At 37.7% G+C, this 17,950-nt stretch overlaps 1 protein-coding gene across 1 annotated transcript in view; it reads left to right on the top strand.

Annotated features, from left to right (window-relative positions):
• CPE (carboxypeptidase E) overlaps positions 1-14,184 on the top strand; it is a gene marked incomplete at both ends in the record, with an annotated part of 55,221 nt that extends 41,037 nt beyond the window's left edge. The window contains 7 exons of the mRNA XM_080636532.1: positions 1,345-1,512; positions 2,429-2,550; positions 3,554-3,732; positions 7,750-7,889; positions 10,161-10,260; positions 13,643-13,761; positions 14,086-14,184. Of these exons, the coding sequence (XP_080492658.1) occupies positions 1,345-1,512; positions 2,429-2,550; positions 3,554-3,732; positions 7,750-7,889; positions 10,161-10,260; positions 13,643-13,761; positions 14,086-14,184 (927 nt within the window). The remainder of the gene's footprint in view (positions 1-1,344; positions 1,513-2,428; positions 2,551-3,553; positions 3,733-7,749; positions 7,890-10,160; positions 10,261-13,642; positions 13,762-14,085) is intronic.
• Between the last annotated feature and the right edge of the window lie 3,766 nt (positions 14,185-17,950).

The following is a 17,950-nucleotide window of genomic DNA, read 5'->3' as shown; positions in this document are numbered from 1 at the left end:
GGAGGTACTTTAATTAAGATATTTGTCAAGAAAATTAGCATGTATTTTAGGATGATGACTCAGTCAGGAAACATGCAGTGTGTTTAGTGTATACTTAGCAAATAGAGGGCAAATAGGACCCTGTTATATACAGCTTTTAGTGTGTATTATGTTCTAAACAAAAATAAGATGTTTCTTGTTTTACAAGGTGTATTTATTTTTTAAAATAATATAGAAATGTTGGATCTTTTTATATGACTACTTATTTATGATTAAATAAGTAAAATCTTATTAAGAACTTTATCAAACTGATTCTTGTGAAGTCTTAAAAAAACCCACAAAACCACAGACCTCTTTTAAGCCATATTTGGTCGTATGTCTCCCTCTCGTGGCAACGAAGCAGAAGCTGTCATGAAGTTGGTTCATTATTTTACTTCGAAATCTGTCTCTGTAGAGATTCTGGTTTGAAACTTTTGCTCCTTAGTCAAAGTACACTTGTTTTTACATGGTTGCTTTACAAGTTGCATATTGTTTATAATACAATTTAGTTTAGTGCCACTGTTATTCTAACTTATAACTATCTTGATCCTGTACCCAGTGTGTGGCAGTAGACTCAGTATACCCCAAGATTAAAACCAGTAACCAAACTAAACCTACTTTAAAGTGTACTGAAAGCTTACAGAGACAAGCTAGGGAAAGCTATGTTCTCTGAAGGCATTTCCTTAATGCAACCCGAAGCCATTTTAGAAAATCAACTTAAAGAAAATACTTTGCAAAAATCATCATTGCATCTTTATTCAGTGCTACAATTTCAGTGAACATAGCTGATATTCACCATAAGAATAAAAATCTCTAGTAAATAAAGATTAAAGTACTTCTTTACCCTGAAGCCATTTAGAGAAACTTTGAAATGAGTGAAAATGGTCCTTGTGGCTGCCTGATAAATCTGCAGCTGTTCTGAGGCTCACTAAAATGAAGTCTCTAATTCACGACCATAGGCATGATGCAATGGGGAAAAACCAGCTCTCGGGAAAAACTCAGCAGACACTGAAAAATCTGATGTTGCTGGTAATTTTGCCCATCTTTAGTCCAGATCTGTCACTACGTGAATGATCCTCTCCTCCAAGACCCTCAGTGAAACAAAGGTTTGTTTTGTTCCCACAGAGCTCTAGGAAGGAATAGGGGTGACTCAGCTCTTGGTGCTTCAGAAGTTTTTACTGTCACACGATCCCTTCTAATTCTTGAGAACATGGGAAGTAAACCCATGATTCAAATTTATATGGAAAATACACCCATACAAGGCTTGATATGTAATCTCCTGAATGTACTCATCTCCCTTCTCTTTTCTTCCTTTTCCTTATTCAGCCTGGTGAGCTTAAAGACTGGTTTGTTGGTCGAAGCAATGCCCAAGGGATAGATCTAAACCGAAATTTCCCTGATCTTGATAGAATAGTCTATGTTAATGAGAAAGAAGGAGGCCCAAACAACCATCTACTGAAAAACATGAAAAAAGCTGTGGACCAGAATCCTAAAGTAAGTAGGAGCTAAATAGTGGATCACTTACATGTCCATCTCTTATGCAAGTAGACATGTAGCCACCTCTAAGAGTTGTGTCTTTATGATTCAAGCTCTAAATACTTTGTTCATTTTGTTAAATTTATCCGTCTGATGCTTCTGAAAGGTTTTGTCAAAATGAATTACTGTAGTAAAATCTTTTGGTCCATATTGCTTAATCCTTAGAAAATTCCTCACTTAAACCATGTTTTATTTTAAGGCCAGAGATTGTGCAGCCTTCTCCCTTGATTTGGAGCAACTCTTTCAGATATTCTGCATTTTTACCATTCCCAGAAACTCTTGTGTATTGTGCTTAATTACATTGCTGGCTATGTGGCTCACATACAGCACATGCATTTTTGTTAAGCTTAAGCCTTAAATATGCAAGTGTGTTTCTGGAGGGATTTTTGTCTTAATGTATTTACCCTCAGAGGGGGTCCTAGAAAATACAGTGTTGTGACTGCAGTACCATAGGTTTGTGGCCTTAATAGCCATATTCTTTCTTCAAATTATTAAGTGAAAGTAATTTTACTTTCTGTGCAGAGAACACACTGCATCCTACCAACATTTGTTTTGAATTAGTTTATTTTCCTTGGTTCAAAATTTGGTAGGGTTTTTTTTTTTTTTTTTTTTTTAGTAGAAGATTGAGATTGCTTTATTTGTGCTCTCATTCTAAACTGATTTGCACCAATTTTAGACTTATATTAATCTACTTAAATAATTATAAACCTGATGTAAAAGACTGTCAGTTCTCTCTGAAGCCAAAATAAAACTGCTGTTCATTTAAATGTCTTCAAAATATATGTGATAATAATTAAGGCCACAGTACATAATTGAGTAAATTTCTGTGTTGAATTGCCAATTTATAACTGCTGGCAATGCTATATCGTTGTAGCTTGCTCCTGAAACAAAAGGTGTCATTCACTGGATTATGGATATTCCCTTCGTGCTCTCTGCCAATCTTCATGGAGGAGATCTCGTTGCAAACTATCCTTATGATGAGACTCGGAGTGGTATGTAATAGAAGTTAACATGAAATAGTACAAGATAGAAATGACATTTTACGCTTATTTCACTGCTACCTAAGGTCTCCTTCATAAATATCGTGTCATTGCATTGTAATGACTTATTTTAACATAGTAATCACGTTTGCAGCTAGTCACTGTATGAGCGTGTTTTCTAGTTGTGAAGATTATAGTTTGCTTTGGTAGAGCTACACCACAAAAATGATGTAATACCTGAGGGAATCATAGTCCCTCAGATATTTTAATCAAGGCAACTTACCTCTTAAATTAGCTGGGGCTGTTCATACCCGGCTAACTGAAGTGAGAGAGCTGTGGCTAGGCTGCCTGTATGACCTAAGGTTTCTCTACTTGCACCTTTAAGAGGTGGTTTTCTGGAAGCAGTAGTGTGTTAATAGAAACAACTACTGTTGTCTCAGCTTTCTCAGTATTGATCCCATATTAGAAGGATGACATTGTGGATGAGATGTTCTCATTTAGCACACAGCAATATTAATTTGCTTTTTCTTCTACTAGAGAATGTGCACATGATTGAAATGGTCATGATATGATGGTATTGTTTGTGATTGTCTTCCTTCAATCTACTTTCTCACAGTTTAATTGCAAATGTTTTTAATATCAGACTGTAAAACTCTTTAGGGAGAGACCTTTGTCTACATACTGTGTTTTTCTTATTAAGAAAATATCTAAAGCCTAAAATAGCTTAGATTTTTTGGTGCATTTTTAAATTAATATTTTCAGAAATATTGACCGATACTAATGGTCACCTTAGTAATGGGGCAGCCTGCTACAGGCAGTTGATGAAATATTGGGGAAATGTTAACATTATTAAGATAATGTTATATTAGTTTGTGATGCTGTAGGACAATTACCCCTGTACGGAGAATTTCCAGGAACAGTCATGCTGTGCAGAATTGGTAATCTAGGTTGTGAGACCAGTTGGTATGACTGCCCTTTTAATAATCCCCATTCCTAAACTTTCTTTCTTCCCTAGGCAGTGCTCATGAATACAGCTCCTGCCCTGATGATGCTATTTTCCAAAGCCTGGCTCGCAGTTATTCTTCTTTTAATCCCGCTATGTCTGATCCAAACAGACCACCGTGTCGTAAAAATGACGATGATAGCAGCTTTGTGGATGGAACAACTAATGGTGGTGCATGGTACAGCGTCCCAGGAGGTGAGTCCCACTTCGTGGGGGCTCTGTGTCACTGGTGGTTATTTTAAGCTTGAATTTTCACTGGTTTAATTGTAGTTTAGAATACCACCACCTTATCTGAAACTTTTTGTCTCGTTAATGCTAAATATAAGGCAGATCACTCACCACACTACATCTGTAAAATCCCATAAAGCTCATTGTGATGTCTGTTTTGTGATGTCTGTTAAAATATTCCTCTTTCATTGCTTTTTCTACAGTGTTTTGTGCAGTTAGGGTTCAGGTTATTGCAAATTTAATAGTTCTACAGTGGGCAAGTGATTGCTATGCTATCACACAAGCTTAAGGTTTGTGTGTGGGGTTTTATTGCCTTTTTAAAAAAAAAAAAAAAAAAAGATTAAAAACTCCCCTAACAAACCCTTATCAGAGAGAGCAGGCTACTGAATATTCATTTTAACCTCAATAATGAAAGCATCCAACACTGGAGGAAGTGGTGAGGGCTGGTTTTGCAGCATTATTGACAGCGGCTTTTGATTTCCATGAGAACAAAACCAGATGTGAAGATATTTGCATCTCCATACTTTGTGGCTTAATTAGTGCCTGACTCCTGCCCAGATTGTTTTCTGCTAGACTTTGGTAGAGCCTTCTGTGCTAAGAGGAACAACAAAGCTACTATGGCCATTTCAAGATTAATTTTCTGGGAGAAGTATAGAAGGCCAGCCTGAAATGAGACATTTAATTCATAGAATCATAGAATAGTTAGGGTTGGAAAGGACCTTAAGATCATCTAGTTCCAACCCCCCTGCCATGGGCGGGGACACCTTCCTTTTTACTAAGCATTTTTATATGCCACTTTCTTTGTAAACCGAGGCAAAAAGGTGTTGGGCTCTCTAAATCTTTGAGTCCTCTGTGTCTGCTAAACTCAGATAAAACTTTTGGGGATTTCTGAGCTAGAAACAAAGTTTGTATTGGAATGATTTGCCTGTGCATTGGCTTCATTGATTTGTACCAGATAACTCTCAACATACATACCAGTCTTACTGTTTGCATTCCTCCTAATATTCAATTACAGTCTCTGAATGAATTTTAAGTTTTTAGCTGGAATGAACAGAAATCTCCCAAAGTATTACACAGCCTGGGTGGTAGCCTAATTCTGCTCCTGTTGCACTAAAGAGGGTACTAGACCAGGAAAATAATTAAGCTCATGTAAAGAAATTAAAAATCAAACAACAACTGGTAGGGCTCACACAGCCAAAGATCACCTGCTTTTTCTTAAAGCTGTCATTCCCAATCTTCATGGCGGCAGCATGTTTCCTCTGCTGTGGTACCACAATTATAGGGACTGCATGTAAGGTAAAATGTTGACATTTCTCAATATACTGAAAAGCAAAAATTTCCCTTTGTGTGAAACTTTCCACAGACTTTGAATTGGAAGCATTAAAATGCCTTTGATAAAACAGAGTTTGCATAAGTAAAAAAAAGAATACTGAGAGGTTTAATACTTAAAATTTGTTTCAATTCAGTTAAAAGTCACCTTAATGAAATATTGGGTATTAACTATAAAAGCATGGACATATTTAACTTCAGCTTCTTTTTCTGTAGGAAAATGCATTGAAAAAACAGTATTTCCATTGTTTTGATGAAATGCTTTGATTTTGCTAAACTGCACATGCCAAAGGCACATTTTTCCATTGGAAAAACTTTTTTGGAAAGTTGGAATTATTTCCTCCTTTCGGATCTTATTTTAAGTTAGACTGTAAATTCCCTGGAACCTTTCTTTTTCTAGTTCTAACCAGGATCTATGATCCTAATATGGTGCAGCTAATAAAAAATAGAGAGATGGCATATAGTTTGAACCATAAGGCATGAATCTGTTTGTTGGGGTTTTTATTTTTTTTCCCAAGTGTAGAAATCAGCTGTCAAGCTGTGACTTTGAATGAAACCTCCATGGTGATGTTTGCCACAGGCTGACTTAAGAAAACAAAACTAATTCAACAAAACCAGTTCTGTTATATCCATGTCTAGTGCTAAGGAAAATAACTAAACATTGCTTAGTTCAAGTGAAAATTTTTCTTGGAAGCTTTAGTCTGAAAACTTTTCAGAAGCAACATATATGAACTGTGGACCAGACCAGGAGGTGGAAAAGAAACTATAAGATGTAGATATTGTGCACAAAACTAGGAAATATATTGCTTCTGTATTCTGTTCTTGAGAAACTAGGGCATCCCTCTCTTTGGGAAAGGGAAGGGGGGAACTTGCTGAGAATTGGGGCAATATGGTCAAGAGTTGCTAACACCACAGTAGAGTTACATTGTGCCCTTCGGCTCCCAGTTCTCCTCTTCACAGAGTCTTCCTTTCTTGTAGAAGAGAGGCAAAAATCAAGAAAAACAATATTTTCAAATGCCTAGAACAGATGCCTGGCAGTCAGCACTCCTGTCAGGATTTTACTTACAACTCTGCTGCTCTATCGGTGTGTACTGCTGAATGGTCCATTTTGCATTCTGCCTGTTGGAATGTCAAAGCTGTCCCTCTCAGGAGCAGCTTTGCCCTCTATATCTTCATTTTTTAGCCATCTAAGAAAGGTTTAGAAACAAAAAGGTTCTTTTAGGAATCTGAAAAATCCCTGTTCTTACCAGTCTGGTTGGCAGAAAATAGATTCTTCACCCTAGTGTGCTGGCAAAATCCCACCTGACTCAACCTGTTTGTTGCCCTCACGCTTCTCTTTTGGATATGACATCAGCTCTCTGGATGTTTCTGGACTGGTAAATAACACTGGTGCTTCAGTAAAAATTAGGTCTTTTGTGTAGCTCTCATGGGGGAATATAGGGCTGAATGAATTAGCTGTGGTTGAATCACTTTTAAATCCCCCATTGACCTCCATGGGGATGCTCAAAATGCTTGATAGCCTTTTTCTTTTCAGTCCTGCGTTTGAGAATCCAATTACTCTGCTAGCCAGATAGGCTGGGAAGGCAAGAGCTAATTCTACACCAGCTTCTGCAAGAAATATATTTATAACTCTTCTGGGGACAGCTACAGTCCCTCCCTAGCTGGTTTATCCAGTTACAATGGTAGAAACTCCTTTGGTTACCAGTTCACTGATTTGAGAAAATAGCAATATTTCCATGTAGTAAGAGAAGGGACACAGAAATGTAAAAGAGTGTATCTTTCCCATCAATTTTTATTTCTAGTGATGATGCTATCATATATATATATTTAAATTCCTATGATTAAAGTTGCATTAACAGTAATGCTTCTTTTTTCTTCTTGATTGAAGGCTATCCAGTACTGATTTTGTAGCAGCATTGAATGGGTGGGAAATACTCCTACCAATGATAAAAAATCCATGTAAATAAAGTTTATAGGAAGTTTGCTTTTAGGTTTTTGTTTGTTCGTTTGTTTTTTGTTTGTGTTTTTTTTTTTTTTTTTTTGAAAATGTGTGGAATCTATGCAGAAAAGCTAGAAAAAGAATATTACTTAACAAGTGGATGTTTTTAGTGTAAAATGTAACTAAGTTGGAACTTGATATTTTCAGAAAAAAAACCCCAAACCAACATGTTTTTATCCCATCTTTATAAATCCCTTTTTCAAAGTCACTTTATCATGTTTCATTTGCTTTATAATTCATTGACATTCTTCTTGGCTTACAAAGGTGATCATCTTTTACTGTCATATGGAAATATTTTAGGCAAAATTGGAAATAATTTTCTATTCCTGAAGAGATTAAAAATAATTTGTCAGCAATCCAAAACCATGTGTCAGGCAGAAGTATACTGGCCAGGTGCAGCATCAGGTAGAAGTATACAGACAAGGTGTCAAGTCTTTTCCAAACTTTACCTGGGAAGAAAATTTTTGGGGACTTAATTGTCTGTCTGATTTCTCCAGTTTAAAGCTTCTGAATTGAGAACTGCACCAACTGTATTTATACCTATTCTTTTCTTAATAGGTGTATTAAGCATCTCATGTGTTCCCCTTTATATATTCCAGAAGAACACAAAATGCATCACTAATTCTCTTTTTTTTTTTTTTTTTTTGGCGTTGCAGGGATGCAGGATTTCAACTACCTCAGCAGCAACTGCTTTGAAATCACAGTAGAGCTTAGCTGTGAAAAGTTCCCACCTGAAGAAACTCTGAAGGGCTACTGGGAGGACAACAAGAACTCTCTTATCAATTACATTGAACAGGTAACAGAAAAGAGGATGGCGAAACTCTAGTTATTGTGCATAAAATTTATAAACTTTGTGTTGTGTGAACATCTAATTCAAAATTTCATATTAATCCAACTGGTGCTCCATAGTTCTTGTATGTCTCTAGGGTGGTAAATCCTATGTTAATCTTTCTAATTATGTGGAAGAAGAGGGGAAAGGAGAGAAGATGTTATGGTACATCTTAACACCTTATTTAAGCTCCTGCAGACATTTAATTTAAATGATTTGTATTAGCTTCCTCAAAAAAAAGAAATACACATCACCAGAGAGTATAATTCATTCTGCCAGCACTAGTGTGTATACTAAGAGAGATGGATTGCCCTCTACAGATATGAAAACGTGTGTACAGACGTGGGATGGATCACTGTGGGTGCATAGGGAGCCTAGACAGCTGGATTAGACTTCAGCTGCCTGGCAATTCAGTGTAATGTCAGGGGACGCCTCTAATCCTGGTTTTCTGGATATTCTGCTGCTCTCTGATTTAGATAATATTGCGCTAATGGGTTGTTAGGTGTTAAGACTCTAAAATAAACTTGGGGGGATTTGTGTATGTTGTTGTTTTTTTCTGTTGGTTTGTTTCTGTTTTTAATCATTTCATGCCAATGTAAGAGGCTGCACGGAAATGATGCTTTCAAGCAGTGTGGGAGTATCGAATTCCTGAAACCTGGATATTGTAGTTAAAGAACACAAATATATCTGATATCATTAATGGCTGCACATGTGGGATTGTGAAATCAGAAGCATACTTTTTTAGTAGTGCCAGACACTTCATACGTTAATTTCTTTTAGAACTTATTTGTGCAAAAATGCTTTAGCTAGCCAGAAATCTGAAGTATTTGAGTATTTTGAAGTATTTGAGTCATATCATTCTGCTAGTGATTCGTATGTGGGCTGAGGAAAAGGCTCTACCCACCCTGCAGGTTTTTACCCATTTGTTATGGGGTACATCTCAAATTGTTCAGTTCCTTTTCATGTGGATTAATTTTCTGACTCATGGAAAACTATGGTGTCACTGCATTTTAAAAATTACAAATGTGTAAGAGATTATTCTGCCAACTTCCTTTGCTCCTGTGGAGCTGCTGGCTTTATCCTTGAAGTTCAGATGGTCTATCTGGCATTGCTTTTTATCCTCTTACAGGGTAAGAAGTGCATCTCTGTGCTTCAGCTCCCCTGTGATTGTTGAGGATGGTGCTTTTCTAAGCTGATCTGTATCAGGCTTCTGATGGGGTAAATTAGAGGATTCTGGTGAATTAAATTATGGCAGCTGAATACACTATATAGGTTCATAAAGGGGAATATCAAAATCTCAAAATAAACTTTGTTATCCACAAATTTTTTCAAATATCACAGAATCAGAGAAGCCTAACTCCACAGTACTTCTGCATTTAGTTTCCAGGCTCCCAATGAGATGCATCTCTGCACAGGTTCAAATTGTCCCATTCTCTGGGGCAGAGAGCTCCCTACCTCAGGTTGTGAAAAAGTAGTTGAACTCAGCTTCTTGCCTCTGAGGAGCTCTGCTTTCAGATTATCCTTAAAGAATATGAGCAGAACCGGTCACGGCAATTAAATCAGTGCTTTAAATTCATATGTGGTGAGAACAGGAAGGTTAGGTACTGCTGGTGCTGTTACCTCGTGTATGTTGTCTAAGATGCAAGAAGAAACTAGGACATGATGCACCATCACTTTTCTGTCACAGGCCTTGTAGGGAGTGTTGTGACTCTATGAGGCCCCAGCTCAAAGATCTGGATGTTTTGGGTGCACAATAGAGAGCTCAAGCATCTCACACAGGGATTGCCCATCAAAGTCCAAGTGGCCTCATTTAACCTTGTTAATGTTTCCTTTTTAAGAAGTGATGTCCATTATTACCCTAAATTCTTCTTTCTGATGAAACTTAAAAAAAAAAAAAAAAGTTGGTTGTTTTTCTATTAGGCTGTCTTTCAAAGCACAGTGGTTAATCCGCAGTGACAATGACTTTCAAGTCATTGTTCATATATATTATTTGCTGCCTATTTCTGAGAAATGCTTTCATTGCACAGAGGAATTAGTACAATTACCAGCTGAATTATTTTTCCTCTTCACTATTTGTCCTATTATGATGTTTAGTAATTATCCTTGGTAGGTGTCAGCATGTAGACCATGGGACTTGTAACATGCATCAGTAGATATCTCGCTGATGAAAAGGCCATCTTTCTGAATGAAATTTCCTGTGATTTTCCATGTATTTCTGACTTTATTTATTCATTTTAGATTCATCGAGGAGTGAAGGGATTTGTTAAAGACCTTCAGGGCAATCCAATAGCAAATGCTACGATTTCTGTGGAGGGGATAAGCCATGACATTACATCAGGTGAGCCTCAGCAAAACAAGAAGTGATAGAATATACTGCTCCTCCCTCTGCTTGGCAACATGGAACCATTTCAGATTCTGCTATCTGAAGCTTTAAGGAAGCAAAATTTTGATGCCAGGCAAGCATGTTGTGCCTCAAGCAGCTTGCTGCCTGCAGGATTTCATTTTTTTTTCTCTTGTATTTTGTTCTCAGACCAGCTGAAACTGGTTGTTGGGATTTCATGGATCTCTGGAGTGAATTGGTTCTGGTGGCTGCTGGTTATTTGTGCTGAGTTTGTTTTCTGATTTGTGGTGCAAGTAGTGTTTCACAGCTCTGTCAGGATCTGAAGTCCTATACGGCAGTGCCATTTTGAGTTTGAAGGCTAAATTGTAGTCCAGAAGTGTTATATTACTTACAATGCAGTCATACACTTTGGTATGCAAATTCTTGTCAGATTTTCAGTTTGCATAACTTACTTCTGCAAAGATAAATTCTCTCTGCTGTTTACAATTATGTGACCTTGTTTTAGAAGGACAGTTCTAAAAGAAGAAATTATTGTGCTGGTGTTTGTAGAAAATTATGTGTCACCTCTTTGGTGGTGGTCCTTTGTTCTAGGAATGAATTCAAAGGTAGCTCACACGGTGTAAACTTGCAGTCTTCCTTGTAGACCTATGTTTTCTTATTCTGAATGACCATTTTGTCTTGTTTGCATAATACTCCTGGGAGTACTGGTAGATGACAAGTTGACTATGAGCCGGTAGTGTGCCTTTGTGGCCAGGAGGGCCAATAGTATCCTGGGGTGTACCAGTAGGAGTGTGGTGAGCAGGTCGAGGGAGGTAATCCTCCCCGTCTACTGGACCCTAGTGAGGCCACATGTGGAGTGCTGTGTCTAGTTCTGGCCTCCTCAGGACAAGAAAGACAAGGAGCTACTGGAAAGGGTCCAGCAGAGGGCCACAAGGATGATCAGGGATTGGGAGCATCTTTTGTATGGGGAGAGACTCTGGGAGCTCTGCCTGTTTAGTCTAGAGAAGAGAAAACTGAGAGGGGATCTCATTAATGCATATAAATATCTCAAAGGCTGGTGCCAGGAGGATGGTGCCAGACTCTTTTCAGTTGTGCCTGTGATAGGACAAGGAGCAATGGCCATAAGCTAAACCACAAGAAGTTTCACCTCAACATGAGGAAGAACTTCTTTACGTTGATGGTGGCAGAACACTGGAATGGGCTGCCCAGGGAGGTTGTGGAATGGAGACGTTAAAAACCCACCTGAACACGTTTGTGTGCAACCTGCCTTGACGGGGGTTTAGACTAGATGATCCACAGAGGTCCCTTCCAACCCTAATGATTCTGTGATTCTATGAAGATGCTAATTAGAGAAACAATAATAAAATTTTACTGCTTTATGTATGAGCTTTCATTATGGTCATTTTCTCAACATTATGTACTGTTAGAGATGCATAATACCATGAAACAGGACTGGTAGACCCTTCAGTTGGCTTCAATTTGTGTTTTTTCTCTTACCGCCTGCAAAGAGGCCAGCATTTCTGCCAACCAGGAGAACAGTCTGTGATAACATTAGCCACCTTCTTTCACTATGTATAAGAAGGCAAAAAGTATAGAGGCTTGAAATCAATTTTCAGGAGTAATAAAAAGAGAATAAGCTGTGCAAGGAGGTATTTTGAGGTATAAGGGAGTAATGGATACAGTACTACAGCTCATGCTGTGGTACAGAAAAGCATCTAACCATGAATCCTCTCACATCACTGTGTGTGTATAAGCCTGGAAGTCATGTATTGTCAAATCACTGAGGAAAACAAGTACTTGAGTTTTAGCATATTCAAAAAGAAGGGCAAATATTCTTTGGCTTTTTTTTTTTTTTCCCCACTCTTTGTTCATGAGTTAAAATTCAGCTTTGTTCCAGTGCCAGGAATCATTAGATCATTATCATAGCTCCACAGCAGTACTTTTTTCCCTTCTGTTTTATGAAAAGTCTGGGAACAATTGGACTGACTACTGACGTTTTTAACTGTGTGAATTGCAGACATTTAAGTAATGTTTCCCTCTGTGAGCTGTGTAGATGTAGTTGTGCTGAAAAAGCATTTAAGCAACTGGCAGTAAGAGCATGGCCAAGTCTTTTAAACGGCGTTTAGAACGGCTTTGCAACATTTTCTGGAGATAGAGAAATTCAGAGTATTAGCCTGTGAGAAATTAGGTAATTGCCCACTGCTGGTACAGGGAGGATCAGAGTCTTTGTGAAAATGGGAGAAGGTCATTTCTAGACAAGAGGAGGATGTGTTTTTAATGACTGAAAAAGATGATCACAGAATGGTTTGGGTTGGAAGGGACTTTAAAGACCATTTAGTTCCAGTCTGCTTCCTGCCACAGGCAGAGATACCTTCCAGTAGACCAGGTTGCTCAAAGCCCCATCCTACTTGGCCTTAAAACACTGCCAGGGATGCGGCACCCACAACTTCTCTGGGCAACCTGTGCCAGCATCTCACCATTCTCACAGTGAAGAATTTCTTCCTAATGTCTAATCTAAATCTCCCCTCTGTCAGTTTAAAACCATTCCCAACTGTCCTGTCACTACACACCCTTGTAAATAGCCTCTCTTCAGATTTCTTGCAGGTCCCCTTTAGGCACTGGAGCTGCTCTAAGCTCTCCCCAAAGACTTCTCTTCTCCAGGCTGAACAAGCCCAGCTCTCTCAGCCTGTCTTCGCAGGAGAGGTGCTCCAGCCCTTTGGTCGTCTTTATGGCCCTGTGGACTTGCTCGAGTATGTCCAAACCCTCTTGTGTTGGGGGCCCTAAAGCTGAATGCAGTACTGCAGGTGGGGTCTCATGAGAGCAGAGGGGCAGAATCACCTCCCTCGACCTGCTGGTCATACTCCTTTCAATTGAGCCCACCATGCAATTGGCTTTCTGGGCTGCAAGCACACACTGCTGGATCATGTTAAGCTTCTTGGCAACCAACACCCCGAAATGTTCCTTAGGGCTGGTTTCAATCCAGTTTAAGCCCAGTGTCCTTCTGTGCTTGGGTTTGCCCTGACCCAAGTGCAGGAACTTGCACTTGACCTTGTTGAACTTCATGAGGTTCTCACTGAGGTTTGTCCCATGTTACTCTTTTCTTCAGTGTGCTGGAGAACTTTCAGACTCAGTGGGCAAAATCTTTCATGTAGGCTACGGCACAGCTTCAGAATTTAAATCTGTGTTTTGTTTACCTGAAAAGAAGAAAATCTGTAATGACATGTTTTTGGAGCTCTTACAGAAGAATACTTTTAGACAGGCAAAAGGAAAGGGCTCTGATAAGATATACAGTCCCTCTCCAGTAATTAATTTTAATAATTTTAATAATTAATTTTATACCTATTTATTTGGATTTTTTTTTTCTTCTTGTTCTTTACAGCCAAGGATGGTGATTACTGGAGATTGCTTGTACCTGGAAATTACAAACTTACAGCTTCAGCACCAGGCTATCTAGCAATAACTAAAAAAGTTGCTGTGCCCTTTAGCCCTGCAGTTGTGGTAAGTGCTCACATGTGTGTTGCTTTATTGTCTATTATATATGAAAAAGTCTCTTTTTGGGGGGGGAAATTTTGCTCACCTACATGCATTTTCACATAAGTTTATTGTACTGATACACTAGTATTGCACATATTAAATCAGCCTTGAGACACTTTGGAATAAACCGAGCCCAAAATGGAAGGTATCTCCCTAAGCCCCATGTCTGTGTTAAACAACTTATAATAAATAACTCTTACAATAAATGCCTTATAATAAATGACTCTTAAAAGCCTACACTCCTTTCTTTCTACAAGTCTTACCAATGTTTTTCATTGTTTCTCTTAGGTTGATTTTGAACTGGAGTCATTGTCTGAAAGAAAAGAAGAGGAGAAAGAAGAGTTGATGGAATGGTGGAAGATGATGTCAGAAACACTAAATTTTTAAATTAAGATTTTGGCTTTACAGCTTTTAACTATTCTATGTTGATTTAGTATAGTGTACTGTGGAAAATCCCTATATTCTAGATTTTGTGCACTTAATTATTAACTTTGAATTTTTCAATTATCTTTTGATTAATATGATTACAAATAACTACTAGCCTCTTAGCTAGTAAATAAGCTATTAATTTTAATTCATATTGTTACAGAAAATTTACTCTTATATACAAATAATAAAAAAAAAAGAGTGAATGTTTCTGCAGCCTATATGGAAGTACAATCTCTTGTGTATTATTTGCAAGTTCAGAATACGTAGGTTAACTCTTGATTTTAAAAAATAAATATGCTGTAGTCAATTCCCAATACTGCCAGAAATATTTGACAGTGCATAGTAGTAGAAAGTGCTCTTTACTGAGTCCTATAATGGGTGTTATTGAAAAGATTTATGGTAAGTGTGTTATGTAATCATGCTTTACAAGGATTAAAATTCAGTATAACATTTCATATGTGTCTGGTGTTGGGGCTATTTAAATATGTAAGAAACATATACTGGTTTAATTTTAGTAAGGAGAAGAAATCTGCATAAGCTCTTTTATTAAAAATGGCATGGAGTGAATTCAGGAAATAACAGAGCTTTATTCCTTAAACTGTTAATGATATTTCAGGGTCCGGTTTTAGTTATTTCTCATTACTTACTTATTAACCAAATAAAAACTTCTGAATGGGTGAAGAAGAAGAGCTTGTGCATCTTGTCAATATACTGCTTGTGGCTGTTTTACAGCAAGAAAAAAATTTGTTTCAGGTGATGTCCATTTTAGATAGATAATTGTCTTTTCCAGTGATCTTTCCATGTGTCAATGGTGTCTAGATGATCAGCTGAAAGTTTGTAACTTCACTGAAAGCTACCAAAACATTACAGTTTAGACAATGGACTGGAAGTCTTCTGAGGACATGCATTTAGCCAAGAATTGTTTTGATTCCAACTTTGTTTCTTCTGCTGATTAGTCTTATCTAAAACTAGAAGCATGATGGATAAGTAAATTTTTTTTCAGTGTAGTGGATTTTTTCTAAAATGCTTGAAGAGGATACAAAAAAGTAACTTTGATTTAAAAAGGTCCCCTTCCCCCCATTTTCTTTAGTATGTTTGAATTAACTTGCTTCAGTATTTTTGCCTAAAATGAGTGAATTTTGTGGAATCAGAGAATACATGTGAACCGTAGTGGGTGCAAGTTTGATATAATTCTCCCGAAACCACTGCTGGTATGCTACTTGATAACAGCTAAACATCTCATCTGTTTGAAAGATTACACATTATTGCTGGTCTATTTTAATTCAAGATCAGATATTTGATATAATTTTCCTTCCTCTGTTTCTTTAGTATCACTGTCTGTGTTTTAATTAACATATTATTTTAGTTGATGCTGTAGGAGTTCAGTACCATTCAGAACCAACCAACAATGCACTGTCATGCTCCTACCATAAGTGAAAAATCACATGTTTAGGAGTAGGATCCAAATTTACCTCCTTTGGGTATTTAAAAATCTACTGAAATTAATGTTTTCTGAGAATTTGAAATAAAAATTGCATTTGATCCTTCAAAGTAACAGACTTAAGGTTTTACATACAGAGATAAACTGAACAACAATAGAGCAAAGTTTCTGTCTCTGATCAGGAGTTTGCTATGTGACCTGTAGCTCATTTGGGTAGTAGATATTTAACTCCAGACTTCGGGGAACTTCACTTGCAGTAAGTTGTTATGCAGTGATGAAATTCAAATTTCCATTGCAATGAGGAACCCCTTTGCAGATGAAAAATCTTATCTGAACATGTCTTGATAACAACTTGTGGCTAGCTGTGCTAACTTGTAGCTAGGAACGTGCACAGGGGATACTCAGTTACACCAACACAGGTGTTTATGACAATTTGAAAGGCTAAGACACATAGCACAGAACACACTCTGTCTGGAAGTAACAATACTGTTTTCAGCTGAACCATGTAAAATTGAAGCAAACCATCTAAAAGCAAATTGTAACAGGAGACTGCTGGCATGTGGGCAAATGGCTACAGGAGTGTTTCTGACCTGTAAACTACTGTAATAAGGCAAGTGTATATTTGTACAGAATGCCCTCCTCTGCCCCTTTCAAACCTAAGAATTTCAATCCAAATAATGTTACTACATGGTGAAATGCCTGTCATGCATCCAGTCTTCCTGTGTGATGGATTGTGTGGCATAGTTAGTGTAGACGTTAAATCAAAGTGATCTCATAACAGATTTCTAATCTGTACTTGTATACATGTGTGAGATCCTCTGGTCTACTGTTTCATGCATTTGTGATCAAATGTGGTGTCCCCTAAATGATCTCTTGTTTCGCTCGATGACTTCTTGCTATTGCTGTGCTGAGAACAAGTGAAAGTAATTAAATATTACAACACCAGAACCACTGCCACTGTTCTTGCTGTAAGTAAACATCCTTAAGAACACTGTAGCCAGGACTCTCAATAAATCAATTCATTATGTAGTTTTCCTAGCTGAACTGAGCTGTGTTGTAGGACTGTGTATGTTTAAATGGAAGATTAAAGTGTTGTGTGATGCTGAGCTTTTGGTTAAAAAGGCACATGCTGTACTATTGTACAATAAAACTACAGGTTTATTTAAAGTGAAAAATGTGTGAGTAACTTACAGGTTCAAAACATGACTTCTTTGGCTGTGTATGACTGCAAAATATGCCATAAACATCCTCAGTGAGGTGCTGTGTGCCAATCAATTTGCTGTTTTGAGCAGAGAAATGAGACTGGATTTAGTGCTGATATCCCATTGAAAGCCATCCATAGCCCCATAATTTTGTGCCAGCACATACTTGTTTTGGAGTATACGGCTTTCTGAGCACTTTTCCCATGCAGGCTTTCAAGTAAAATAATGGATAAAAATGAGAGGCTCTGCATTCATACATACGGGTCGGTGGGGACAAGGCATACACTTTTTCATGTCTCTCATGTCCACAGCATTTATAAGTCTACTCTTTTTCCATATCAGTCCTTAGGATTAGGTGTGTAGGAATGCTTGGTTCTATGCATTCCTTATAACTACAGTGGTCAGGATTATAATACCAAAGTCAGGCGAATAAAATCACTGTGTCTGAATTACATTTCCCTTTTCCTAAGTTTGGGTGTTCATGTCAATATATGTGAATTCACATATAGCCCTAGCTGTTCCTGAGCTGATAATAACATACATTAAAGTGTAAATTAAAACTGAGATGGTATATAGGAAAGAATTGCTACCAAGTTTCTTTCTCTGAGTTTTAACTGATCTAACAGGTGTAGTAGTAGGAACACTTAGTAAGCAGCCCATGAAAGGAAGAGGATTTAGAGAAGGGTGGTTTTAGAGGAGCTGAAATTTGAAGGTAAAAGGTACAGTTCTCATATCTGAGCTTAGTTTGACTCAGGCCTGTGAAGGCTGTAGAATAGCAGCAGTTTAATGGCTGCCTCTCCTAGAAGTTAGAGCAGCCATCTGGTGATTCTCAGTAAATCTGCTCCACTGGAAGAGTGCTTTGTGCTTTGTTTCTTACTTGTAATTAGCGCTGGAAATACAGAACCCAGATATATCAATGCAACGCATGCTTTCTATTTCCTGAATCTTGTGACGAGCTCGTTCCTCATTCTGATCATCTCCTTGTAGATATTCTGTCCCCCCTGTATGTTTCTTTTTACACAGAGCTAACATTTGTTGTGAATGATTTGCTGCTTGTTAATTCGACTCATAAGTTTGGTCA

The sequence above is a fragment of the Psittacula echo genome (genome assembly GCF_963264785.1).
Source record: "Psittacula echo genome assembly, chromosome: 1".
Taxonomy (NCBI): domain Eukaryota; kingdom Metazoa; phylum Chordata; class Aves; order Psittaciformes; family Psittacidae; genus Psittacula; species Psittacula echo.
Note: the sequence above shows the minus strand (reverse complement) of the source record. Positions and strands in the feature narration are given on the sequence as shown.